The 27,109-nt window shown below is 40.6% G+C and overlaps 1 protein-coding gene and 1 long non-coding RNA gene across 2 annotated transcripts in view; one reads left to right on the top strand and one right to left on the bottom strand.

The window, feature by feature from the left end:
- LOC135224611 (mucin-2-like) overlaps window positions 1–11,956 on the top strand; it is a 122,275-nt gene extending 110,319 nt beyond the window's left edge. The window contains 1 exon segment of the mRNA XM_064263783.1: window positions 7,163–11,956. Coding sequence (XP_064119853.1) covers window positions 7,163–9,472 — 2,310 coding nt within the window. The 3' untranslated portion in view covers window positions 9,473–11,956.
- Window positions 11,280–24,856, bottom strand: LOC135224612 (uncharacterized). Its single transcript, XR_010316781.1, has 3 exons — window positions 24,124–24,856; window positions 23,549–23,848; window positions 11,280–11,415 (listed from the first exon to the last, which is right to left on the bottom strand). It is a non-coding gene; the product is annotated as an uncharacterized LOC135224612 (long non-coding RNA).
- Between the last annotated feature and the right edge of the window lie 2,253 nt (window positions 24,857–27,109).

Below are 27,109 nucleotides of genomic sequence, written 5' to 3'. Positions count from 1 at the left end.
ATTAGTACTGGCCCCTGGGGGTTAATTACAGTCGTCCGAATAAATATTACTTGAAATTCTTGTTCAGGAGATAAAACTGCAAAGAAAACTGCGACTGCCATAGTCTAGGCCACCGCAGAATAGTAATATAGATCTACCTTCTTTTGGATTTTGGCTCCAGTTGGACGGTGTTTCACCCTGCTTTCCTTGGATTTGATGATGGATAACCCTCAGAAGGAACTCTGTCGGGTAGCAACTTGAAGCTTACTCCATCTGCCGTGCTTTTGGAACAATCTTCTAGCAGAGATGGCGGAGCTCACTGTTCCAGCTCTTTGTGCAAAAGAAGTTAGTACTCTAAAGAACGACAAACATTCCCTTTGTATTAGTTGTATTAAAGTGCAATGTAATGTTAGGCAGAGGTGTGACGAGTGCAGGGATTGGTTGTTAAATCAGATGGAGGATTACCTGAAGCAGGAAATTCATTAGCTTCTAAAAGCAAACGTAAGATAGAATCTCGAGAATTAGATAAAGAGGAGCTAGAGTCTGAACTGTTCAAGAAATTAGAGGACATTGTATCATCAAGTATGTCTACCTTGTTTGCCAGTTTCATGACTAAGCTAAATGAAAATAGAGATAGTAGTAGTGCAGGTGATATTTATAATTCTTTTTCAGCTCCCCTGCCTGTTCCAGAATCGGCCCCACAGGGTGCTGGGGTTAATGGAGATCTGCGCCCCCCCCCCCTTTGGCATGGAGCAGGCAGTGTTGGCAGCAGATTTCCCCCTTCCCCCTCAAGGTGTAAGTTCTGAGGTTAGATAAAGACGAGTAGGGATAATGTAGGGAGAGAAGTGCAAGTTTCTTAGGGTTCGGATTCGGTTGTAGTTTCTGGTGTGACGTTTTCGTCTTTAGAGCCATCTTCAGTTTTATTTCCAGCTTCAAGTTCTTTGCAACAGGTTTCTAATTCCGTGGTTGGTCATTCGGATGTGGTTTCGGGTTTGTCGGGTTCTGAAGTGTTGGATAGTGCTCCTTCACCTTCTAAGGTTCTTTTTCCTTCTGTGGATAAATTTAGTTCATCTTGTGGTGGTGGAAATTCTGGTGATCAGATTTTCCAATTTGGCTCTATGCATGTACGGTATGGTAATTGTTAATATCGGCTAATTCTCTCGGTTTAATGCATATTGACTTATGATAATTAAGTACAGAGAGAAATTGAATATTAGCAACAGTAGCCCAGCTTAAAGTATACTCTTACTATATATCGGTATAGTATTATTGATATTCACTAAAGGTTCAATGCATTCTAGAAACGAGAATTGGATCGTACGATTCCCGCAGGTGACGTAATATCTGTAGTATGACGTCTTCATCTGTTTACCAGACGAATTTCCGTCAGTAATTACATTATGCTATATGTCAGTTACAGTACAAAAATAATTACCAGTCGTATTATCAAATTATAACTGAAATTAATATTAAATAGAAAAAATTACACTTAAAATTACCTTTAAAATGTGTAATTGATTACATTTCAATTAAATTATAACTACAACAAGCTTGCCGTCAACACAAGGCCCTATTGTAAAGGGAGCGTGGCCTAGGCAGGCAGAGATGCTAACTGTACTCGTTTTTTTTCCATCTGTCCACCTGTCAGTGGTGCTCACGCATGGTAACACTGCATCCCAGGCTTTAAATAGTTACGCTGTGTGTACGTTTTAGGTAAATAAAAGGATATCTGTGTACATTTGCAACTGAAAAGTGTTTTAGTAATTTACTGCATGCAAATTACACCGTTAATATTCGAAATAGGATATTGCTATTATTGTTGAATGTAAGCTGCCTTTTTGGGGTGGTGAATGGAACAGCCAGATGCAGTGGCGGGAAAATTGCTTCTCTTGCTGTTCACTACAGCAAGATGTCAACTTTATAGGACCACACCTACTCTGCTACTAAGCTACGTGTTACTTCATTACACGTAAGTATATCTGTATACACTTTTAATTTTTATAAAGATACGACATGACGTAACTTGGTTTAGCATCTGTTTAATGGATTTTGCATCTGACTGTTCCATTTGCCACCCTGAACAGGCAGCTTACATTCAACAATAATGACAATATCCTGTTTCGAATATTAATGGTGTAATTCACATACAGTAATTTATTCAAAACACTTTTCAGTTGCAAATGTACTCCCAGATATCCTTTTATTTACCTAAAACTTACACATAGCGCAACTATTTAAAGCCTGGAATGCAGTGTTACCATGTGCGAGCACCACAGGTGGGTGGACAGATGGAAAAAACAGAGTATAGTCAATTTCCTTCACTCCAGATGCAATCTATTAATAGATTGCATAAATTTCAGCGATTCCGTTCGTTTTCATCGGTATTATGAGCTTTACGTTATATTTTATCAGTATGAAAACAACAGTAATGAGCTCTTTCATGCTAGTGGGTTTTTTTTTTACCACAGCTGTGTTTGAATTCATATAAAAGTTTGGGAGTTTTATCCATGTTGCCGATGCACAATATTAGTCATTAGCAGACAATATTACTTTTATCAGCTTCAGCTACATTTTGCATTTAAGTTAAAAATTATATTGCCATGACAATCTCACAGCAAGTAAAATTATTACATAAATTATTTCAATCTTACTCTACATAACATCATTTTCAACATAACTACGCTAAGTATTTAATGTTGTACGTTCATTGAATACAAGAAACGCCTGTTGCTATCGGATTCAGTTGTATTAGCAAACAAAGTGGTTTCTCATTCGGTTGTTCATGGTTGTACACATTTATACAACGAGTATAACTTTAGACAATACTTATTTAACTTAAGGATGGTGTAGTGTAAAAATATGGAGGTAAAGAAGTTAGACGATTGTAGTAATTTGGCCTTTCTCGCTGCCTTCCTTTTACTTTAACTCCTTTCATATTCTCTTTCTTCATCTTACTTTCTACCCTTTCCTCTACCCTTTCCTAACATATGATTCATAGCGTAACCGAGAGGTTTTCCTCCTGTTACACCTTTCAAACCTTTTACTGTCAATTCCCATTTCAGTGCTGAATGACCTCATAGGTCCCAGTGCTTGGCCTTTGGCCTAAATTCTATATTCAACTCAACTCTCTCACTGCCTGATTGCACACTGGTGTCTGCGCTCGCTGCGTGCAGGATATAGAAAGACTATTTTCAAAATGTTGTTGTACTGATATTAATTGCTAACCCCATCGTAAAATGGAATTATCGTAAGACAAATTACAGTAGCTTGAATACTGACTGCATTCACGATCATGTCATGAAGAATTTTCCTGAGTTTGCCAATGATGTTTGTCAAGATTATCTATTGGGAACAGAGTTGGTCTAGTTTCTTTCTCTCCCAATTTCTACTAAAACTTCTTCTAATGTTTTTACAGAATCTTCTTTATCAGGTCATTCTTTGGAGGTTGCTTTGGAGTTTCTCTCACTCAGCCTGTTTCTTTGCCATTAACACAGCAGAGTTAAGAATTTCCATTTCAATCCTGAAATTTGGGGGTTTCAGCGGCTCCCCCTCTCTCTTTGGGGTTGAGGGGAGTAATTTTGGTGGGGCTTGTCTTCTTAGCAACTTCCACGGGTCCTGTAGTTCTCAGGCTGCTTGTCTGGATGGTTCACAGGCGGTTGTGGAGTCTTTCACAACTACATATATTCATCCTTTACTTGGTTTGAGAGGTAATGTGTCCTCCACAGTTCTTGCGGGTGCTACGGCAGTTGGCTATTCGTATGCGCCATCGTTGACTGTATCAGTACCAGTTGTGTCCTCAGCCTCCTTTCAATAGGGTAGCTGGTAATCCTCCTCCTTTGGTTCCCATTTTTATGCTTTCAGGGTTTGAGATGTAACATGCCTACCATGGTTATTACAGGGGCTATGGCAGTTGACAGTCCATCCGCATCATCGTTAGTACAGTTTATGCCCTTGGCCTCCTTTCGTTAGGGTAGCTGGTAATTTCCTTCTTCGGCTCCCATTGGTTCCGCAGTTCCTAGCCTGTCCTTAGAGGCACTTTTATGTGCTGCACAAGTTGGTTTTCTCCACCTGCACAACATTGGCGTTAGGTGCTCCATTGGTTACTCCGACTTTGGCTTCTTCCTTTTTCTCTCCTTCTGCTTCTTTCTCAACCTTTTCCTGTGGCTATTTCTGTTCCCCCTTCAAGGTGTTCAGTGTGAGTTTGGCCTTGGTGCAGCTCCGGACTCCCTTCCTGATTTAGTGTTGGTGTAACCGGCGTTTCTTGGATCGCATTTTGTGGCCTCTCCGCCCGTTTGTAGTCGGCCAGGTGTTATGTCATAGTCACTGGCTGGTGCAGGGTTTTGCAATCGAGTGAGACTGGCTCAAGGTTATGTCATCGTCTTTGGTTGGTACACATTTGGTGCAACAGAGTGTGGTAGGCTCTTAGGGGTGGGCGCTCATCACCAGGGTATGTTTGGCCCAGGTGTTACATCATCATCATATTGTAGTGCAGGTTTGCGCAGTCGAGAGAGACAAGCTCAGGGTTATGTCATAGTCTTTAGTTGGTACACGGAACTATCATAGTCTTTAGTTGGTTTGCGGAACTGGGGGCGGTTAGCTCTTGGGGTGGGCGGCGGTTGGCCAGGTGTTACGTCATCATGTCTGGGGGGTGTGGGATTGTGCAGTTGAGTACGGCTAGCTCAGGAGTTTTATCATTGTCTTGTTGGTATAGTGTTGCACAACTGGATCGGTTGGCTCAGATATGGGATCATGTATGTCAGGGAGTACTTTGGTGCTGGGTTTCGCAGTCGAGTACGACTAGCTCAGGAGTCAGAAGTTTATCATCGTCTTGCTGGTATAGCGTTTCGCAACTGGATCAGTTGGCTCAGATATGATGGAATCATGTATGTCAGGTGTTGGTATCGAGCACCCAGGTGTAGTAAGTTCTGGGTTATTGGGTGCTGCTCTTGTGGGTGTTCAGCCTTCTCCTTTTCCTGTTCCAGTACGGTCGGACAGGACTGACAAAGGTTACACTTTGAAGAGAGAATCCAGTACTAGTTGTGGGTATTTGTTTCTTCAGTGAAGGAAAGCAATCATAAATGGATAGTGGACTTTGTCCATTCTCTATTTCCACAGTCCAAGCTCCGGAGGAACCTACACAATTACTTCAAGCAACGTTTGATACGTTGTATTCAGCTAAACCAGGAGTCTCTCAAACATCAAGTAAGCTGATCTGATTTCAGCCGTGTCAGGCAGCTTTTGGGGAAGACAACTCTAGGCTACCATTACTTATGGGGTTGTGTAGACTGGATTCAACCTTGCTTCCTATTTGGAGGTAGCGGGTAACCCTTCTGCCGGTGTCCGAGTTCCACTCAACGAAGCTGGTGAGGCTCTTCCCTCTTGGGTTCCTTCATTGATTCGTGTGGTAGGGGTTACGTATCATGAGGCTTGTATTTGGAAGACTCCTTTTGCAGCCTGTTGGAGGCCTTGTCCCACTCTATGTGGATATTGTCTGAGTTGATGGGGGTTTTCTCAAACATGGTTGGAATACTCCTTCCAATCCTGGGCTGTTTGACAGCCTCATCACTCCGGTTTCGATGGGGTTGGCACGCCAGCCTAACATTAAGTAGAGTTGCAGCAGCACCTTTGGATGTTGTATAGCAGGTGACAATCTCAAATGCTGCTATGTCCGGTTCGAGCTCTCAAAGTTTGTCATGTACTGAGGAACTTTTACCTCGTCCAAGAATCTTATTTGGTTTCCCCTAGGTATCCATCTCGTTCCATTTCCAAAAATGCAATTAGTTTCGTCTTGCAAGGGGTTATTAGTCAAGCATCGGTTGGTTCTTCATCACTTTCGGAGCCTTCAAGTTGTTCTTTGCACCAAGTGCACAAAGTATCACTGATGGCTACCCGTTCGGCTTTCTGGAGGAATTTTTCGGTGTCGGCAATCTTGGAGGCGGCTACTTGAGAGTCGGTGTGGGTTTTCACAACGCTTTACCTTAGGGATTTTCAGTTTCTTCAGAGAAAGGTTACTTGCTGGGTCCTGTTGTTGTGGCCAACTCAATTTTATAATTAGCTTGGTATTATTAGGATGTTAGAAGTTTAAGTAGTCAGTAGTAGTCTAAATGAACTTGAGAGTTTCTGTTGGTCACTGTTGGTCCTGCTTAGATTGAGAGTATTGTCTTTCTAGGTCCTTGAGGTTAGGCAGATCCCAATGGTCATGTTGGAATAACTTCAACTTCTTTAGCACAGTCATCTGCGTCAGTGAGCAGTTGAGAACTCGAAGGTCCTGCACACTCAACTTCTCCTCCATACATGAGAGGCTGGATAGCCACATGGGAGGTTCACCATTTCCCCTCCATACATGAGAGGTATAGAATACCACATGGGAGGTTCTTCAGACTCAGGCGGTACCTTGGACTCAACACTGATGTTTGGGTACTTTCTCTGCAAGCATCCTCACCTACCGAGTTGGACAACTAGGTGAGGAGATTGCTTTTACCTCCATGAATAAGTAGTATAGATAACCACATGGGAGGTACTTCTGACTCAGACGGTAACTTAGACTCAACACTGATGTTGGGGTACTTTCTTTGCAAACATCCTCACCTATCACCTACCGAGTTAGATAACTAGGTTCACATTTATACATGGTAGCTTGATAATGAGTTACCTGCATATGCTCCGTGGACAGGTCGGGCTGAATTAGATTGATCCCACAGCCATTAAATTTTGTTAATCAGGCTAATTCAGGTGTTTAGGGAGTTTATCACAATATGAAGTTTTCATAATAAAACTAATATTGTAATACTTACCTGAATACCTGAATGATTCCCACCCTCCTCCCAATTCAATTTGGTAGTGAATGATTCAATTAAGGAGGCAGACCTCTGGTGCTTGGTATTTGCAGCTGCATTGCTAATGGTAACACAGGTAACTCATTTGACTAGATTTTACCTGCAGTGTTGACAGCACTGACAGTTAAAATTACCCACTTTGTGGGCAAATCTGTGAGGATATAGTTCGGGCTGGTCAGTGACCAGGGCTAATTCAGGTGTTCAGGTAAGTATTACAATATTAGTTTTATTATGGAATTTTCATTTTTTGAAAAGCAACTCATTTATAGTGCTTGTAATAAAATGTCCTTTTTTTTAATGTTAGGCTCACATAAAAAATATTAAACTTTGTGCCTCTTACATTTCAGATAAAACCATCAATGCCTATTCCATTCACTGATTTCCCAACGATTCGTCCAGCACCCCCAAAACCAAAACCTTCAATGAAGTCACCCCCGAGAATATACACACTTGATGGAACCATGCCTCCTGATACAGAACCATCACCAACACCACCAACATATGCTGGAACTCCTATTAGCATTGTTATTCTTGTGGGTATATGCATCTTGTTTATCAACTGTTGTGCTATGGGAGTAGTCTATTATCAGCGTGATAAAATTAAATATCAGTCAAACCTTCTAAAGAAAACTTTTTTCTCAAGGAAAACTGATGATTCAGAAGAAAGGGTATCCGATGCACCATCATCCAGTGCAATGAAGGAAAGAAAGCACAGGAAAAAGGAAAATAAAAGTGACTATGAAGTCAGTGATGAAATTCATTCTGAATCAGGATCAAGGGCATCTGGTGTTTCTAGAACATCTGGTGTATCAAAGGAGTCAGCTTCAAGAAGAAAGCATTCACAGTCTACTCAAGAGTCATCATCGAAGCAAGAGACACCTAAAAGTTCATTGAAAAGTAAGAGCTCAAAGGATGGGCATAAAAGGCACAAAAGTGAAAACTCCATATACAGTGAAATAGGAAGAACAGCTGAAGTTCATGTACATGCAGAAGCTTCAGGACCGTTCAAGTCCAGCCTTCGTAAAAATCCATCTGTTAAGTTCAATACCATAGGTGGAGGCTTACCACCCAAGTCTGTTACCAAGAGTACTACTTCTATAACTTCAAAAGCTTCTATTAGGAGTAATGTTTCACGTGCATCTGTTAAAAGTACCACATCTCGGTCTTCTGTTAAGAGTTCAACTTCAGAGAAACGCCTGAAGAAAAATGCAAGTTGTCAGAGCCTGCCTACTGCAGAGTATTCTTGGGGTATAACCCCTGAAATGACAATGACTCAGCGTGATGATCCTGAAGGTAGAGATGACCAGCGATCACCAGTTGATCGTCAGCAAACACTTGCCACAATGCAGAAGCTCCACTGTCCAAAAGTTTTACCAGATCATCCAGATGGCATTCACTCTGCAACTTTACCAAAGATGAGACCACCACCACCACCACGTTCAACCTCCCTAACTGCTAAAGACCTGCAAGAGTTAGAAGAAAATGTTCATGTAGTATATAGAAAGAAACGAACACCCCGAAGAGATGCATCAACAGACTCTTGTGATTTAAGTGGCATGGATAACATTTATGGAATGGGTGTAGATAATGTGCCAGCTTCAATGTATGGAGCCCCTGCAACAACAGCTACCGTAAATAGAGTAAGAACACGAAAAAGTGATGGAGCTGCTGATTATGGAAGAACAGGATCAACTACAGAATATATTAGATCAGCAAAATCAGCAGACTATGGTCGCCAAATAGCATCTCCTGAATATGGCAGAATGGGAGGAAGTGGCAGTTACACTCATCAGGGTACAGGACCAGCATACTCTGGGTACATGCCTTATGAATCCTCATATGCATGTAAAGAGAGCAGTAATCCTTCAGCTCCCAGAACCCCTACTACCCCAACAGCTGCTGATGAAACAAAAACTTTTGCCTCATACAGTGGTGGGCTACGAACTCCTAGGGGGCCCCTAGCTACTTTCGGTAAAACAACCACTCATTCTCCTACGAATGAAAATGTGCAGGAACAACCACGTCCCCATCCTGCCAACAATAGTACCAGCACTTCTCCTCCAGTTCCAAATACTGCTGCAGTAGTTACTGCAGCTGCCCAGACTGCTTTAGCTACAGTAACTGCACCAGCCTTTGTAGGTGCAAGCAGTCCAGGAAAATCAGGGGCATCATGCAGTACATCCCCAGCAGCACTTAGTCATTCAGCTGTTTTTCATCAAGAATCTGCCTCCAGTTCAGATACAGCCACTGTTTATGAACAGAGTGAAAATACAGGCACTATTAAAAGAAGGAAATCTGTTAAGAAAGACAATGAGGTTAAAACTGTAGTCATTCATGAACCATTTGATAAACCATATGACAAGCCTCTGAAAGGTGTATTAAAACAAACATCAGCCTATGACAAACCTAAGCCTATGATGGCAAAGGCACCTGGTGCATCTCCCAGTGCATCTGCTTCAAGTCTTAGTAGTGCTACTAGTACAGATGTAGGAAGTGGAGCAAGTGGTAATAATGAAGTAGTAGTGCAAGGGATTCTGCAAAAGACATCATCTCTGAAAAGGAGTAATGTACGTCCTGCAACACCGGGCACCAAACACAAAACTAAACACGACAATCACACATCTACTACGGTAGCACATGTTAAATTACCAGAGTGAATGACTGTTGTATTTTTTAAGGAATTTAGATCACTGCGAGGTGAATCTCGCAAAACTGTTTCATTGAAGAGGTATTCCTCTAAGAAGAAGAAATTGAGCTATTTTATTACACATGCTACTCATTACTGCGTTCTTGAAATAAGAGGGCAAATACTCAGGACAAAGCTTTCATGACAATTGCTCCCTTGACATTTAGATAGTGGCAGCAATGTCAGACCCTGTTTTCTTACCAAATAGTTATTACATTTTCCATATGGACTTGTTTCACTGACAGACTCAGAGAATATTGCTTGTGTGTTGTCATTTTTATATCTAGGGGGATATACCTTCATAAATTCTTAGTTTTCTTAAAAGCACAATATTTGTAAGATTATGAAATGTATGTTGGAAAATATTAGCATCTCTTGTTTTGTACAAGACATACTTCTCGCCTATCTTTTTCTTTTTGTACATTACATTATACTTTCACCTCAAATCATTAACCAATGAACTCTACTGCATTCTTGTACAATGACATTGATTTATCTGCCTAGTAGTATTTATTTCAAAGCATATATGTAGTAATTTTAAAGTATTTAAAACAACACTATGGTCCAACCATATTTTTACTTTGAAAAATTAAGGTATGCAGGTTTCATGATTTTGATTTTGCAAGCCATATGCTTTGGAACTGTTATGCAAAACTTAAAAGCAGGTTAAGGATTACTGGATTACTTGCCTTCGGAATGCAGTATGACTTATCATGAACCTAAACAATATACCTTGTAATGATAAAATCAATCAAAATACCTCAGGAATTATTTTCATTTTATTTGTACGAGGTTCTTGTTCAATGGTAATGACTCATTTTTGTAATCCAGATTCACCTTTTTTAAGGAACATTCAGCTCTGAATTAAAGTACGTATTAAGCAATTTTTTATTCACCCAGAGCGGTTATAAACTTGTTCTAAATTGTTTATTCATTTTCAGTCTGTTAAAACAGTAGTAATGAAATTGATTTAATTGAATCTTGTTTTCATACTTAGGGTAAGATGGTATTGAAAATCAGTTAATTTGTTAATTTGATATTAGCAATTGCATTAAAATCAGTACTGGATCTTACATCAATAATTTTATTGGATTTTACTTTAAAGTCTAAGAAAAAAACTGTAGTATACAGTATGTTTTCTATGTATGTACTGTACAAATACAGTAAAAACTTCGAGAGACATTCTTGTTTGTTTATGAAAGGATATCCTTTAGGTATGATGGACATTGTTTGTTTATGAAAGGATATCCTATAGGCAAGATGGTAATGAAAGTGTATTTTTGCAATTTTTATTAAACCACATAGATTTTTGCCATTAGGTTAAGAAACTTTGTAATGTTAGTTCCTATGTGAGTTAATTTAGGGAATCCAAACAGTGACTTGTAAATATTTGTTAAGCAACTAAAGTTGCTAAGCAGTGGAAGAAATAAGTACGTATCAGTATTTTCACATTAATTTGTAGGGGGCTTTCTACAGACTGAGAAGAAAGGAGACCCTTGTTATTGTATTATTTTAGTGTAATTATGTCGAACTAACAAAAAAAGTTCATTGAATAAGCATTCCCCACAGTACTAGATGTTATATGAAAAAGATCTTGTAAATGTTTTGTGTATTTTTGTGGTTTTATGTAAAAGGTTTTCCAAAAGCTTGACTGATTTGCACCATGAATTAGTCAAGAATATATATAGTTTCCAAGATCTCATTAAATAATTTGGAAAGTCCAGAGGGTTATTATGTATTCATAATGACTGTTACTCTTAAGGATCAGATCTGTAGAACTAGCCAGCCTCTTTTGCTGTAGTTAGGATTGCTTCACTGAATAACATTCACGTCGGTAATTATTTTTTTAGAGCGCCTTAGAACTGTTACTTGTACTCTGCCAGCTTACCATGCAGTGGTTGTATGGAGAAATATCTGAAAAGTAATTATCGGATAACATTTGGGGACAATTTTTTTTCATCTTGTTTCACAATGAAATGATTTTATATATAATAATACTCAAATATTTAGGTAGCACAGAGGTCTTACAATTGAGTAACTATGCACAAAAGGTTTTTAATTCAGTGTTTAAGCCCTCAGCTCTCAAGTGTAATGATTTAAAATGCTCCTACTGAACCCTATGTTTACACTTTTAAGGTAAAGAGTATTTTGTCTGTTATTAAGTTCTTTGTTAGTGTAATAAGAATGAACCTGATACAATATTTGTATACTCCTTTTTAAAGTTGAGACTGCAATTCCTTTCCTTTGGCTAATATACAAAATTTTTATGCCAGTCTATCACCAATTTATTAAACTATGAACACCTGATACTAGTGTACTTTAAAATCAATATAATTTGTCTTATACAAAGTAAAAATTGTTGCATAGGTTCAGATGACTGTGTACAAGTCAACTGCACAATGATAATGATAGACCTTCAAACAAGAACACCAAATAAAATCAAAGAATATTATAATTTCCATGAGTTTCTTCTCTCTTCATTGGGTTATATATGTATTACTGGCACAGTGCTTTTTCTTTAAATTTCATTATTATAATATATAATATTCAGAAGATGAACCCTACCATATGGAGCAAGCCTGCAGGGGCCATTGACTTGAAATTCAAGCTTTAAAAGAATATGATATTCATTAAAATGAAATAACAGAAGATAATGGTACTAACAGAAAGAAGAGATCACATTAAAAAATAAAAGGAAATAACAAATAAAGATAGATTTGTAAGAAAGTTATTAAATTAATAGGATAGTTGTAAATTTTTAAAATACAAGGAGAATTTTATTATTCTTGTCATGTATTGCATCTTCACTCTTACTGTTGACATTCCAAATAAACGACATCCTCAGGACTGTTGACATTCCAATTAGACAACTCCTCAGGGAAACTGTTCCACAGTCCAGCCATGTGAGGAATAAAGAACTTCTGGAACAGAGAAGTTCAACAGCAAGCAAACTTAACAAAAAATCAGGTTGCTCATGGCAGGAAAAGAGGATCAGGGATCAAGAGAATGTGAAAAACCTCTGAAAAATGGACAAACAAGACCATCTGTCCAAGGTCTAAGTCATAACTGCTAATATTGGTTAACTGAAACCTACCATCAAGAACCACCCTTATCTAATAAGAGATGAATCTCTGGCAGAAGCAGACATCAGCACTGGAGAACAGTAGTCTAGTAAATGAAGAATAAATGACTCAAAACAAGTTGGATTGATTTATCACTTGTAAATATATGATGCCTTATGTACAATACCTATCTTTTGTGCAGCATTTATGGACCGAGTCAACATACTATAAACCCTAAAAGGCTCCAAAAAGAACTCAGCATGGAGAGAGAGATAAGTTACAGGCCAAGGTGATAATTAATTATGAGGAGGAACAGAGAATAAAACTAAAATATGAATTCAGGAGACATCAGCAGAAAGCATAAACGAATTTGCTCCTCTTGTAAACTTAACATATCAGAAGATTCCACACTAGCAGACCTAGTAGTGGTGAACCTGATCTTAGAAACCTACATTTTTGGCACCAGCCTTCCTACTATTGCAAGCAAAAACAAGTAGGTTAGCAAGAGCACTGAAGATGTCTTATCATTGCAATACATTTTATGCAACAAACAAACAAACTTCTGTGACATAAGGCAACATTACGAATTGGCAAAAACTTGACTGATGAAAACTACCCAAAAGTTTGAGATGAGTCTCCATACCTGAAAACCACATTGAAGAACAGTGCTCCAAATAAGGAAGAAGAAAAGCATTAAAACACTTATTTATACCAGCATCACAAATCATTCTGAAACATTTTTGCAAGTTACTATCAAAATGGTAAGTTTTTATTCAATTTGCATTACAAACCTTCAGTCTTAAAAATAGGATAAAATTCTAGTGCCAGCTAGAAACTGGCTAAAAACAATAAAAGATTGTAAAGCAAGGAATCTGTGGCATCTGGCAACCTATATGTATACGAGGTGGAAGCTGGTCACTGACCAAGCTTGGAACCTCGTGACTCTTATCAGTCTTTCTTTGACCACCTTGGAGATTAGTCGCTTCCTTCCCAAGCTGGTTGCTTTGCTTTTCAGGTATTTCTTACTTTTTAAAGTGTGTGAGTGTGTGTCTGTCCTTTTATCATGGATTCCTCCAAGAGTTCCAAGCCCCGTCAATGTATGTCTGGGAATTCAGGGATTACCATGTTCCAAGTTTTCTGCTGCTGCTGTTACAGATCCCCATTCGACTTGCAGTAGGTGCCGTACAAATTTTTATACTGCCTCTAACCCGTGCCCAGAATGTTCCTGGCCTATATCTCAGTGGAGGGCTTTCTGTAAGAAGAGGGATCAATGTACGATGTCCATTGTCCATCTTGGGAAGCTTTTTCGCCTTCCCAAGCGGCCAATTTGGCGTCTCCTCCTTCCAGTAGTCTTCCTCATGCATCTTTTGTTCCCGGGTCCCCATCGTTTTCTTCCATTGATTCGTTTTTGGACGTATCAGGTGGTGCACAAGATAGGTTTAGGTTTAATGAGGACCCTTCTCTTGTGGGAAACAATCACACTACCTAAGGAAAGGAGGCTCCCCCTCCAACTTCCTTTGTTTCAAATTTGAAGTCCAACAAAATGGCAGTGGTTTGGGCATCCCTAGGCCTATGGAGTTCACCCTCTTTGGATGGTTTGCTGGCGCATTTCTTGTCTGCTCGCCAGCCTCCCCCAGTCCCACCAGCAATCCCCCCTCCTCCTGCACCTACACTACTTTGGTAGGTGCATGATTACTTCAAGCAGGGTGGAGCCGTCAACAACATCGTCTGCTTAAGTCACTGCTTACCTCACCGCCAGTGAGGCTACGCCCAATGTTGTGATGTCACTCCCAGCTTCCACTCAGCCTATGATGTTGACTGTGGTGTCAGTTCTCCCTCCATCTCAGGCCATGACGTCATTACCATCCACGTCTCTGCCTACCCCAATCATGTTCACATGCCAGATTTCTTTTTAAGATTCTATAAATACACACCTAAGGCACAGATGGAACAACAGCTAGAAGAGTATCATCATCATGTATGCAATCAGTTTGTTCTCTAGACCTTGCCACATGTCACTAGTATATAGATAATAAATAGCAAAAGTCAAAGAACACCCTTTAGGGTCTTCTAATTAAAAAATTCATTTAAAATATCAATAAAAGATCAACCAATTCTCAATAATCTTCCCTGTGGAGAAGTGCTTTATGATTCTCATGGTCAAATGCTATACTAAATTCAAAACTGATCACACATCTCTGCACCCTCATCAAGAGCACTCTGCAAGGCTGTTGATATTGACAAGAGAGCATCATAAGGACTTAGACCTTTACAAAACCCAATCTGTAATGTTGGTAGTAGATTATATCTTCAAAAAACCTACAAAGTTGCTTAAAGAGCAGCTTCTCAAAAACCTGAGATAAGAGGTGTAACTGAAATTGGACTATATTCAGAGGGGCAAGAGGACAGAATTAATCTCCTGGGTAATGCAGCAATGCTTACCTTTCTCCAAAGAGAAGAAAATCTTGCAAATCCAATTAACCTGTAATCTTATGAGTAACAAAATAAAGTATCTCTAAAAGAGGGGAAAGATCCATTATGGTCTATGCTGCCATAACTATAAAGCCACAGAAGTGAAGTTTCAACACCTCAAAACCTGAAGGCACTGAACAACTCAGACTGGAAAGTAGGAGTGAAGCAACACCAATGACTTGCCACATTGTTTGCTAACAAAGACTTGAGCTAAAAGTTCTCTTCTGTTTAGAGCAATATATAACAGTCCTGCTATAAACATATTTTTATTACTGTATACAATGTCATATCAGTAACTATGGGTATGGTCATACAGAACATTATTTATAACCAAGGACATTTTTGTTATGAATGAATTTGCAACATTATTTTAAAACACTCATTACAGAAGGATATTCATGTCTAGGCAACCAAAGGCAGGTTTATCACCATTATTTGAGAAAAGAAAAGTAATGGTTGAAGATTATGGGATTCATAAAATTTCTCAGTCCCAAGGAAACTCTGGCCTTCACTTCATGGATTCCCTAGTATGACAACAAGACCTTAGTGATGTCAAGTTACATGGAGGTTGCAGCCTCCTCTGAAGTTCTATGTATATTCATAGGGGAAAACTTCCCTAAGTTTTCTAGGATGTTTTGAACAGGACTAGAGACTTCTTCAGCACTTTATATGAACAAAAAAAAATTCTCGAGAGAGGAGAAAATATTCAGCCAACATTAAACTCTGATTGTTACTTCTATCTTAAGAAAAGCTTGGCAGCCTTAAATAAGTATACGTAATGATAACTGGCACTTCAGAGCCAGTTAGGAGAAGATGAAGGAAGGTCTGTTGATGCTGATTCATATTCTCCTTTATTGTGTAAGCAAGCTCCAATAAAAATACTAAAGCATACTGTTTCAATTAAAATATGGATGAACTATTCATCAAAAGATATTATAAACCATATTTCCAGGGACATTTGTTCTCCAAGTAACCTTTGCCATGATTCAAGAGAACCAAAACTTAAAATGTCAAAAGTCTGAAACTTTGTTCCTGGTTGTTGCTTATCTTGTAACTCTTGGAAAACAGATTGGAGTACGTACACAGAAACTCAAGTCCATGGAGATGTGAAACTTCCCTGTCCTCCTGTGATTCTAGGTGGTATGCTTTCAAAGACAATTGTACTAAAATAACAAAATTGGAGATTATGCATATATGTATGGTCTGCTTTGAGTACCATTACAGTTAAGTATATCTTAGTTTTACCACTGAGCTGATTAACAGCTCTCCTAGAGCTGGCCTGAAGGATTAGATATTTTTATGTGGCTAGAAACCAATTGGTTACCTAGCAATGGGACCTAAAGCTTATTGTGAGGTCCAAACCACATTATAACGAGAAATGAATATCTATCACCAGGAATAAATTCCTCTGGTTCCGCGTTGGCCGAGCAGAGGATCGAACTTCAGACCACCGGATTGGTAGCCGAGCACGAAAGCCACTCGTCCAACGAGGAATTATGAGTACTATTACCATCTTGCCTAATTTTCCTAGGAGTCACCTTTCTGAAAAGGAAATCACTTGCCAAATGGGACATATGATTTTAACCAGTGTCACTGTAGCCCTGGAAATCAGAGGCATGTTCTAATTTACCCTGATATGTAAAATGAGGTAAAGCATAAACTGTCTTCATAGGAGCCATGGTTAATTTTGCCAGAAACGAGTAGGACAACAAAAAATGACCTTCAAAAGGTCATTCCTCTAGCTCTTGACATGTTTTCTCTAATCCTAAGAATTGAGGTATATGATGAAGATAAAAATTGGCAATATCGTGAAGTCGAGCTACGAGTCGACATCATATTACTTTCCAAATAATGCTTACCTTATATCCAAAGGTATCTCTTTTTCCCCTGTAGAAAATTGATGCCTGATGTACAACTTTAACAAGAGCTGGTTATCAAGCGGGTGATGTAGCCTCTCATAATTAGTTAGATTACTTTTGCCAGTTTATAAAATTTAGTAAAACTTTCAAACTTTCCATTCCTTTGCTACCTTCTGAATAGTGTTTTCACATATATTTTGGTCAACTTTAAACTAGCAAGTTCTCCAGCTGCTTTTAACCAATTTCTTGTTATTTCCCATGACCTTGTGGCTTTACCATTGTATATCTTTTCAGGGCTTTACTTGTCTCTTCAATCATTGCATTCTCTCTCTTACTTCAACACTGTTCAGTCTGTAATCAGACTGTCCTTTCAATAGACTCTCTCATGACTGCCTTCATCTTTTTCAATGTTACATGATCCATCTATGGTTCTTTTTAATTTTGTCTCTTCCAAATATGTCATATTTTTACTGTTCACTTTATTGTTCCAAGCATCCATCTTCCCTCAGTTGTAGTAAGATGTTGATTTCATTCTTCCCACATTTTCCTCTTTGCCCTTACCATGTCCTATAGGCCTCTCTCCTCTTCTCACAGGCATCTGTATCCTCTTCCCAGTCTGTCCCACAGCAGAAAATAAGATTGCAGAGCAGTAATGGTTGAGGTCTCAAGCACTATAAAAACATTAAAGTGATGTGGAGGGAGCAGTAAAAGTTGACAAATTTCCAAGTGTAAATGCACTAACTCCTTCAAAATTATTAAGGTAAAGTCCTTAAAGTTTTGATCTTGGATTTCCTGAAGAAACTGTCCTCTGGTGGAGGAGGCAATGTAAAGAAAGAAAATCTGTGATCCATAAAAGAAACTGAAGTGGGGTGACCCAAGAAAATCAAACTCTTCCTTCCTGATACTGTACCGAAATGCTAAACTAAAGCCTACCTTCTCCCATACTAGGCCAACTGGATTTCAACAAAGACTTGCATTTAAACCTAATTTGCCTGTTACATCCCTTATACATATTTCCTACGTTCAAGAGTAAAAGCTATAAGAATATATGTGGCATTTCTCTACACCAGGATATTATACTGTAACAAGTAATTTTAGTGACAAGCAAATTAGGAATAAATCGTTACAAAAAAGTTACAAATATTTATAAACACTGACACTTCTGATAAAAAAATAAGGTACAGAAAAGTATACTGTAGTACTTTTTGAAAACATGGAACCTTGACTAACTATGGTTTGCAGAAGGATATTCAAAACAAATAATTTCACGATTGAATTCTTTGGAGGTGAGAGGTCTTCAGATATTCTTTACCCATATAGTGGCCATAAATACACTGTTCATTCTCCATGGGACATAAGCTATTTAAGGGATTTTGACGTAGGAAAAATCTATTTCTGGGCGAGGAAGCCGTGTCGCCCAGTGTAATAAGTCCGTTTAGCGTTATTTCTAGTAAAATATTGCTATAATACCAGAGAACTGCTAAATTGGACATGTCAGAACTCTCTGACTCGCTCACCTATAAAAAAAGGTGTCGGTATAAACCTGGGGCGAGTGTAAAACACTACCACAGCAACCCCTCCAATTAGCCTTTTCCTCATCAATCCCTAAATTACGGGGACTGACCCATAGTCACACCCTGCTACCCCGTTGAAGGCGTCTGTGACGTCATACTTATCGATAGCATTGAAGCTTGGTGCACAGCAAGGGGGGGGGGGGGGGTGGGGGGTGGGGGGGGGGGGGGGGGGGGGGGGGGGGGGATTTCACTGGGCGACACGGCTTCCTCACCCAGAAATAGATTTTTCCTACGTCAAAATCCCTTTTCTGGGCTCGGCCGTGTCGCTCCGTGAAATTGTACCAGAGAACACACCAAGATACATTTTCCTAAAATGAAATACAAGATTGATTAGAAATAATAATATATACTGTATAACAAAAATAACTGCTGAGGTTGGTAGAATATTAATGAGGCTGTCATAAAGGAAAAGATCCGTATGAGACAAGGACAGCACTATATTGATGTTATAGCAGGGGACACTGGTCTCCCCCCAGCTATGGTATGATATTTAAGATCCTCCAAAGACTTAAGGTAATGCTTTTTGAACACCGAGGGCGATTTCCAACCAGTATACTTCTTTAGATCATCAAACTTCATATATTTGAAGAAATTTATAGAAGTTACTATAGCCCGAATGTCATGCACCCTGGGAAATGACCCTGGGCTGGCTTTCTTAATAAACTACAAAATTTGTTGTCTAATACCCTGTAATGATATGGTACCACCACTCTGCCTAATGAAGAGCCGGCCCCCGGAATAGGAAGATGTCCTAGATAAATAGTCCTTAAGAGTTTTTAACAGGACATAAAGATGTATCCTGCGGAAGCGAAACAATCTTCCATGGGGACCACCTCACCAAAGGGTCCTCATTCTTAGCCAGAAATTCTTTATTTGGCGAAAGCAACACGGTGCCCGAGGAAAGGAATTCTATATGCCCTCGGACCCTAGCTAATGATGACAGCTCCGATATCCTGGCAGCTGAAGCCAGATTTAATAAAAATAGTGTCTTATGCAAAAGGGTTTGATAATCACACTTTAAGTTGTCTATTTTAGAAGCTAGCCTGAGAACATCGTTCAGACAACCATGACACTGATGATGGCCTCTGAACGGGCCGCAGACGTGCGCATGCCCTTGGAATTGACGTGAAATAAGACTCGGTTAGATTTATACCAAACCCGAGAAGAAAACCTTTTTCAGAGCTGACTTAGTGGTTGTTATTGTGGCCTCTGCCAAGCCTTGTTCGAATAGTCTTGAAGAAGGTTATAGCCACGTTCATTGTCATTACTTTGTTATTTGATTACTTGAGAAATGTAGTTAATTCCTTAACTGCTCAATCATACTGGCGAAGTGTAAATTCTCTTTTGGCTGACTCCAAGAACAAAATGTTCTGTGGATCAATGTCCCCTACTCTCCTACCTGCAAACTTCATGAAATCCATAAGTTTAGGGTTTTTGTGAAGAACTGAGGATTCGAACACAGTCCTCGTTTGTACTTGTTGTGACAACCTCAAGTCCGGGAGAGGGTGAGGACGAAGATTCTATCTCCAGGAGAAGGGGAAACCAAGGCCTTGGAAAGGTCCTCAGCTTGTAGTAGCCACCTTCAGAAGAATGGGTTCACTGGAAGGGAATAGATAAAATTTCCTCCATTGGTACCAAACTATACTTAGTGCATCCGTAGCGTATGCCAGAAGGTTCAGATTCGGGCTACATAACAAGGCAACTTGTGGTTTACCTCTGTAGCGAACAGATCTACTTCCAGACCCGGTACCCTCCTACAAACTCTCTTGAAAGATTCCCGCTCCAGAGACCATTTTGACTCCAGGGAGACTGATTGGGACAGTGCGTCTGTTACGACATTGTGGACTCCTGCCAGATGGGTAAGCCCAATAGATGCCAGGTGTTCTTGGCTGCTAGAGAAAAAATTTGCTACCATCACGTGATTCACATGACTTGACTTTGAACCACCCGTTTATACAGTGTACCACTACCGCACTGTCGAGGACCAACCTGATATGAGGTTTCTTTGGAGGATGGATCTTCCTCAAGGTCAGAAACACTGGCATAGCTTCCAGGACGATGATGTGAAGCATTTGGAACTGAGGTGACCTTCCCGTGCTGTGAATAACCTCCCCAACTTGTGAGTGATGCGTCCTTGTGCACCACTAGGGAGGGAGGGGACTGCAACTGAACCTCCTTGGCTAGGTTCGCGGCCTTTGCCCAAGGACGGAGACGTTTCCTGAGGAGCAGAGGTATCTGGGCGATCTTGCCCCGACAATTGGCATTGGCCTTGAACGCCAAACCCGATTGATATCCTTAAGCTAGGCTTTCAACAAACAGAACGCCTGTGACTGAGGCAAACTGGAGCAAGCCTAGGAACCTCTCTTGATTCCTCCTAGAAGTCTTTTTGCATTTTAAAAATTTGTCTTGTTGCCCTGGCAATCTACCCCTTTCCTGATGGAATGGAAAGAGTGCGTGATTCCAAGGCCCAATGGATATCTAGCACTAGAATTTGGACTCCGGGGTCAGACGGGACTGGCCCTTCTGATCTTGAACCTTTTAATGTTCCAGGAAAGACATGACCTTGTCCGTGGCCTGCATACACTTGTCTTTGTCTAACTCCTAGATCAGCCAATCGTCTAGGAACGCCACCACCCATGTACCCTGAGACCTTAGCTCCTGCACCACCGCCTCCGCTAGTTTTGTGAAAACCCTTGGGGCTATATTCAGTCCGAAGGGCATCACCATGAAGTAGTAGGCTGCTTTCTCTAGTTTGAAACCCAGGTATGGGCGGAAGTGCCGAGCTATCGGGACATGATAATAGGCGTCCGTAAGACCTGTAGAGGTGGTGACGACCCCACGGGGAAGTAAGGTCCGTACCTGAGAGATGGTCAGCATTTTGAACTCGTCGCAACGAATGTACAAGCTTAAACGGGACAAGACTAAGATCACCCTTCTTTGTCGGTGCCTTTCCCCGGGACACTGAATAGGCGACCCCAAAATTTCAAATGCCTTGTCCTGGAGACTGCCCCCTTGTGGAGAAGGTCCTGGGAGTAATCTATCAACTCTTGGGTTGGTTCCTGATAGAAGGTGATGGGTGGAGGTGGACCCTTGTTCCAACTCCAGCCTAGGCCCCTGGATACTATGCTTTTCGCCCAACTGCTAAACCCCCAACGATGCCGAAAGAGGTACAGCCTGCCTCCTACCTGAGAAATTTCATTGAGATGACGATGGTCTGGTTCCTCTTCCAGACCTTGCACCTCTAGTTCGCCCTTGGGCTCTGGTTCCTCCACGCTGACGAAAGGAGCCCGTAGCCCTGACACCCCTCGCGACCCTGGCAAAAGGTTGAAATGCCTGATTACCATAAAGCGGGTTATATGCCGGCGACACAGTATACTGTGGGGGAGCCTGTTGGATAGTTGACGGCGAAAGGAGGACAAATTGATGATGGTGCTGAGGCTGAGCCTTAGAAGTCGAAAGGCCCGGGTACCTGCTGGGACTGGTACAGCCTGTACACAGGGTTGCTGTTGTGGAACCTGGAAAGGTTGGAAGCACCTTTGCCTCTTCCTAGCTCTAGAACTGGGGGAAGAAGACTCCGGTTTTCGCTTACAAGGGATACCCCAACGCAACCTGATGCTTTGATTAAGACGCGATGCCTCATCCTGAACCTCGTTTACTGCAGAAGCAGGAAAGAGGTCTGCACCCCAAATTGAGGAAGCCAGAAGCTTGTTCGGTTCGTGCCTAATCGTAGCCTCAGATAGAACATGCTTCCTGCAATTTCTCCTAGCAACCGCAAAGTCGTACAAGTCACATTGCATGCTCAAAAGCAACGACTTTGCAATGATCTTAAACAGCGGCTCCTGAGCGTACTCAAGAGCCGCCGTCTCCGACAGCACTAGGGAGTTAAGAGACCGTGCGAGACGTGTCCTAGCGTCAAATTTGGCTTGAATCAGTGCATCTGACAGCCTAGGGAGGTGCTCACTAAACAAAGTGATTGCACAGTCTGGCTTAAGCTTGCCTACCGAGAATGTAGCCGGCAAATCCACCCACAAATCCTCCCTACCTGGGAGGTAGCAATGATGTGGGATCTGCCTCCCTAAGCTGGGACATGGGCTCTTCCCATGTCACTGCCTGGAGGGTAAGCTCTGCTACCTTTGAGGCAAAAGGTAACGGGTTTCTGTCAACCGTCGTAAACATCATGAAAGGGCTTCTAAATGCTGTTACCCTAGTATTTGCACAGTTCCACTCTTCCAGGCTTCGTACACAGCTGAGCCCGGTCTCTAGAAAGGATAAGCGCCTCCTTGGGGACCTTATCCTCTCTAACCAGAGCTGCCTCAGTAAGCCTAACATACCCTATGAATGGTGGCTGTAACCTCTCGGGGAAGAACTCTAAATTCTCGAGCCTACGTGTACCACAACCTTCTATAGTCAACATTCCGTTGACAAACGGAGCGAAGTTCGCCACCCTCCAAGGATTACTAGGGTGGAACGAAGGGAGCGTGGTTCCGTCAGGCATGCTCTGACCTTGCACCAAGTTACTATTAGGTTCCTGAACTGCTGACTCCTGTCTGAGGTCTGCAATCAGGGAGTCCTGCGTACCTAATCTCTTAAACACCTCTTCAAACCTTGCTGCGACTCAACTTGCTAAGTTACCTTGGCTATTGACCTGATTTAAAATATTCGTATTGAACAGGTCTTGGCCGACTAGAGGGGAGTCTTCCTGTCCCCCATGCGGTACCTTATGAGGTATCCGATGGCTAGATGCTGATGGTATGTGACTTGTGGGGCAATGGGAAGAATTTCCCCCTTAAGACCTCGGATTTGAAGACTTATAAAGAGACTTCAACCTAGGTTTAATATGTGTATGAACATGTGGCACTTTTCCAGGCCTTGAATTTGATTCTGGTTTTCTTTTAGGCAAGGTTTTACTAGAAGGATTTGTCTTTATTTTAGGTATCACAGAGAAGGAATGCGACCTAGAAGGGGGCAATCCTCCTGTGAAACCCTTGAAAGAATTGGAAGGAGAGGGAGTGGAAAAATCATTGTGACTCGAGGAAAGACCTCGATGACTAACTAAGCTAGACTCATTAACATTTGTTACCTGTGCCCACATCTGGTGTAATGGGCAAATTGTCAAGCACTTCAAGTGACACTCCTTCCAACCCAAGCTCCGGCAATTCCGCCTATTGCTGTTCAATAACTGAATCCCTAATTCATTTGATAATCGGTGCTGCGACTTCTGGGTCAACGTATCCGGCTGATTTCTCCGGCCGGGAAGATCAAAGCTGCCATATCTAGGGATAGGATATACAGCTTAGCCTTCCTTACGTTCTGGCCAAAACCTCCAACCCAGATCATGAGGGTGGAGGGTGCAGCATCCTTAACAGACTGCTCGCTCCGTCTGTAATTATTTATCATTATTAATTAATGTAATTAATTTTTTTTTTATAATGTAATTAGATTTTTTTTATAATATATCTTTTATTTATTTATTTATTTTATTATTATTTATTATTATTTATTATTATTATTTGTATTTATTTATTATTATTTATTTATTTATTTTATTTTATTTTTTTATTTATTATTATTATTTTTTCTAAACACTATATTACTCAAAACTGTGCAGTATAATTTCAACGCAAAAAGCATGGGGGATACAGTGCGTTAACTTACCGGAGAGGTAACCTGTTGCACCAAGACGTAGCAGGCAAAGCAGTTTCCGTGATGCCAGACTACGGAATCTTTCAGCAACACTGCACACGGGGCATGGCCCCGGCAAACATCGTGGCCGCATGGATCCTGTAGAATAGCGTTACAGCCGGCAACCAGACACTGGGTGGCCTGTAAGTGCGATAACATACGTATAAGAACGTTTGCGCAAACTTATAGGAATACCCATGTTACAAAGTAATATGCCAGATCATTCCGGATTGAAACAATATAATATATATAATATATAAATATATATATAAATATATACATCCCAGGAACTGTGTAAGACATAAATCAACCCGGGACTGTATGACCCGGGAGGGATACACGAAGTATCCCGGGACGGCCACAAGAACTTGAAGTTCCGTGGCAAAACAGAGATAAAAAACTAAAATAACACTACATTATGTTCGCCCACGGAAGAGCAACTTCCGTAAACATAACCCTCAACGATTACCGGGGAAGCCGAAATCCAAACCCGCCTTATGCAGGGAGGGAATGTATAGGCGAATGGATGAAAACTCCGAGAGTTGAAAGAAGCAAAACGCACCCAATCCACGGAAACTGAGGCTGAATACGCAGAGCACTCATCAACTCAGGAGAAGGTCGGCTGAGAAGCGACACCCACCAAGCTAAGGTCCTGGAGGACCTTCTGTACCCCCCCTCCGCTGATTCGGATCGGTCATCAGCGACAACCTGAGGGAGAGGGGCACCCAACAACTGGGAGCCCCTCGTGCGGGGGAGGGAAGTAGGCCTGATGGGGTGACGATCATATGACCCAGCATATCCACGCAGATATTAGACCACGGGGAAAACGCAGGGACAGCCTACGTAGGCTAACCGACATAACATCCAACATATATATATATATATATATATATATATATATATATATATATATACATAAATTAAAACAAACCAATTACTTAAAGCTAAAAGAAAATCATGCTTTAACACGGGGGCGGTTATATATGACTAGTTATAACTCGTAAAATATTAAACTGCTATGAAGGCCACCCGATGACAGTGGTTGCACAAAGGAAACCCATAACTAGCCTACTGTCATAACGAAATGAAACGGAAGGCAGACGAAAAATAAAGTAAACTAAAATAACTTAATGAACTATACCAAACCAGAAATAAAATATAACGGTGGGTAAACGACAAAGCACGTAATAAAGGCACGTGCTCGAATAAAGGCCCCCGTGCAAAACCATGAAAATAATGAAAATAATGAAAATATAAGTAAGCAAAAACTGGATCGACCTAAAACTGCCACCCAAGATATAAATAAAATATGTACTGAAATACCACACGGTAAAGCAGGATGGATGCCCACGCAAAACCGATATAATAAAAGGGAACGCCGTAAGGGCGACTCGCCGCCGCTACGGTCAAGTGATGCCTAACAAAATCCTAAAAAAAGGCAAAACGAAAGGCAAACTCACTCCCTAAATATTGTAAAAAATGGAACAAGTACTTAACTTGGGTGAAGAGGCAGACTAACCATCCATAATGAGATAAAGCACAAAATATGATAAAAGAGCAGACAGCTCTAAACAAACGTGCCAACACAAGGTGGCTGATGGGCAAGTACCGGTACAAGTACCGGTTTTTCCGGTTACAGGCTTCATGGTACATTACTGGTAAAAATCTCAGTACCGGTAATTTACCGTTATTGCTGTTAATTAAGAAATAGTAAAAATGCCTCTCACTATGTGCTGATTGCTGAACCACTATAATACTCACCACACATACAGTACAGTGAACAAAGTAACACCAGTTCTTTTAAAACTAATAGTATCTGTATGACACTATTTCTAATTGTGCTGATACGGCAAATGCAACTAGATTCATTTACTTCTTTTTTGCTTACTTTTATCAATCGACCTACTGTTCTGCATTAGAATAAAGAGTACTACACTAATTTCAAACGAGTTGCCTGGTGAAGACTACTGTAATCTTATGAGGAACAGAGTCGAATATTATTATTATTATATATCTATCTCTCAATATATATATATATATATTTAGATATGTGTGTGTAGGCTAAACATAGAATATTTATACAGTAGTTATGAATCCTCTTTAAATAAATTATCATAATATGCAGTGTTATGCATAAACTTTTAATATAAACTATCTCTGAATTACCATTATCACTAATGAAATAATTGGTGGAATCGCGGAACGCATTAGTAACCACAACACACCATTAACACGACTCGACACCATCTTACCATTTACCTAACTTGCATTGCCGGGAATACCATTTTAGCAACAGTCCAACATACCACTCACGATCGCCTTGCTAGTGAAATACATTTTACCAGTAAAGTACCGGTAATACCGGTAACAGTAAATTTTTTACCGGTTTTACCGGTAACGAAATTAGCGGTACTTGCCCATCCCTAGACTGGCTATCGAAAAGTATGACGTCACAGACGCCTTCAACGGGGTAGCAGGGTGTGACCTATGGGTCAGCTCCCCGTATTTAGGGGATTTTGATGAGGAAAAGGCTAATTGGAGGAGTTGCTGTGGTAGTGTTTAACACTCACCCCAGGTTTATATCGACACCTTTTTTTATAGGTGAGCGAGTCACAGAGTTCTGACATGTCCAATTTAGCAGTTCTCTGGTATTATAGCAATATTTTACTAGAAATAACGCTAAACGGACTTATTTCACAGAGCGACACAGCCGAGCCCAGAAATGTAATTTACCAAAGATAATGTCCCAACCACCAAGGAGAACTTACTAAATTAGACCTTACCATCAGCACCCTAAGAGTTGTCAGTGTGTTGAGATCATGCCCAGTTCAAGGTACTTACTAATTTCTTTACCTCACTCATTCATGTCACTACTTGTATTCTATGGGTGAGGATGACTGATATATACATGTATGAAATTTTGAGACAGTCCAGGTCCAGGCACAGAACCATAAGGTCT

This window comes from Macrobrachium nipponense, chromosome 12, assembly GCF_015104395.2.
Source record: "Macrobrachium nipponense isolate FS-2020 chromosome 12, ASM1510439v2, whole genome shotgun sequence".
NCBI classification, from domain to species: domain Eukaryota; kingdom Metazoa; phylum Arthropoda; class Malacostraca; order Decapoda; family Palaemonidae; genus Macrobrachium; species Macrobrachium nipponense.
Note: the sequence above shows the minus strand (reverse complement) of the source record. Positions and strands in the feature narration are given on the sequence as shown.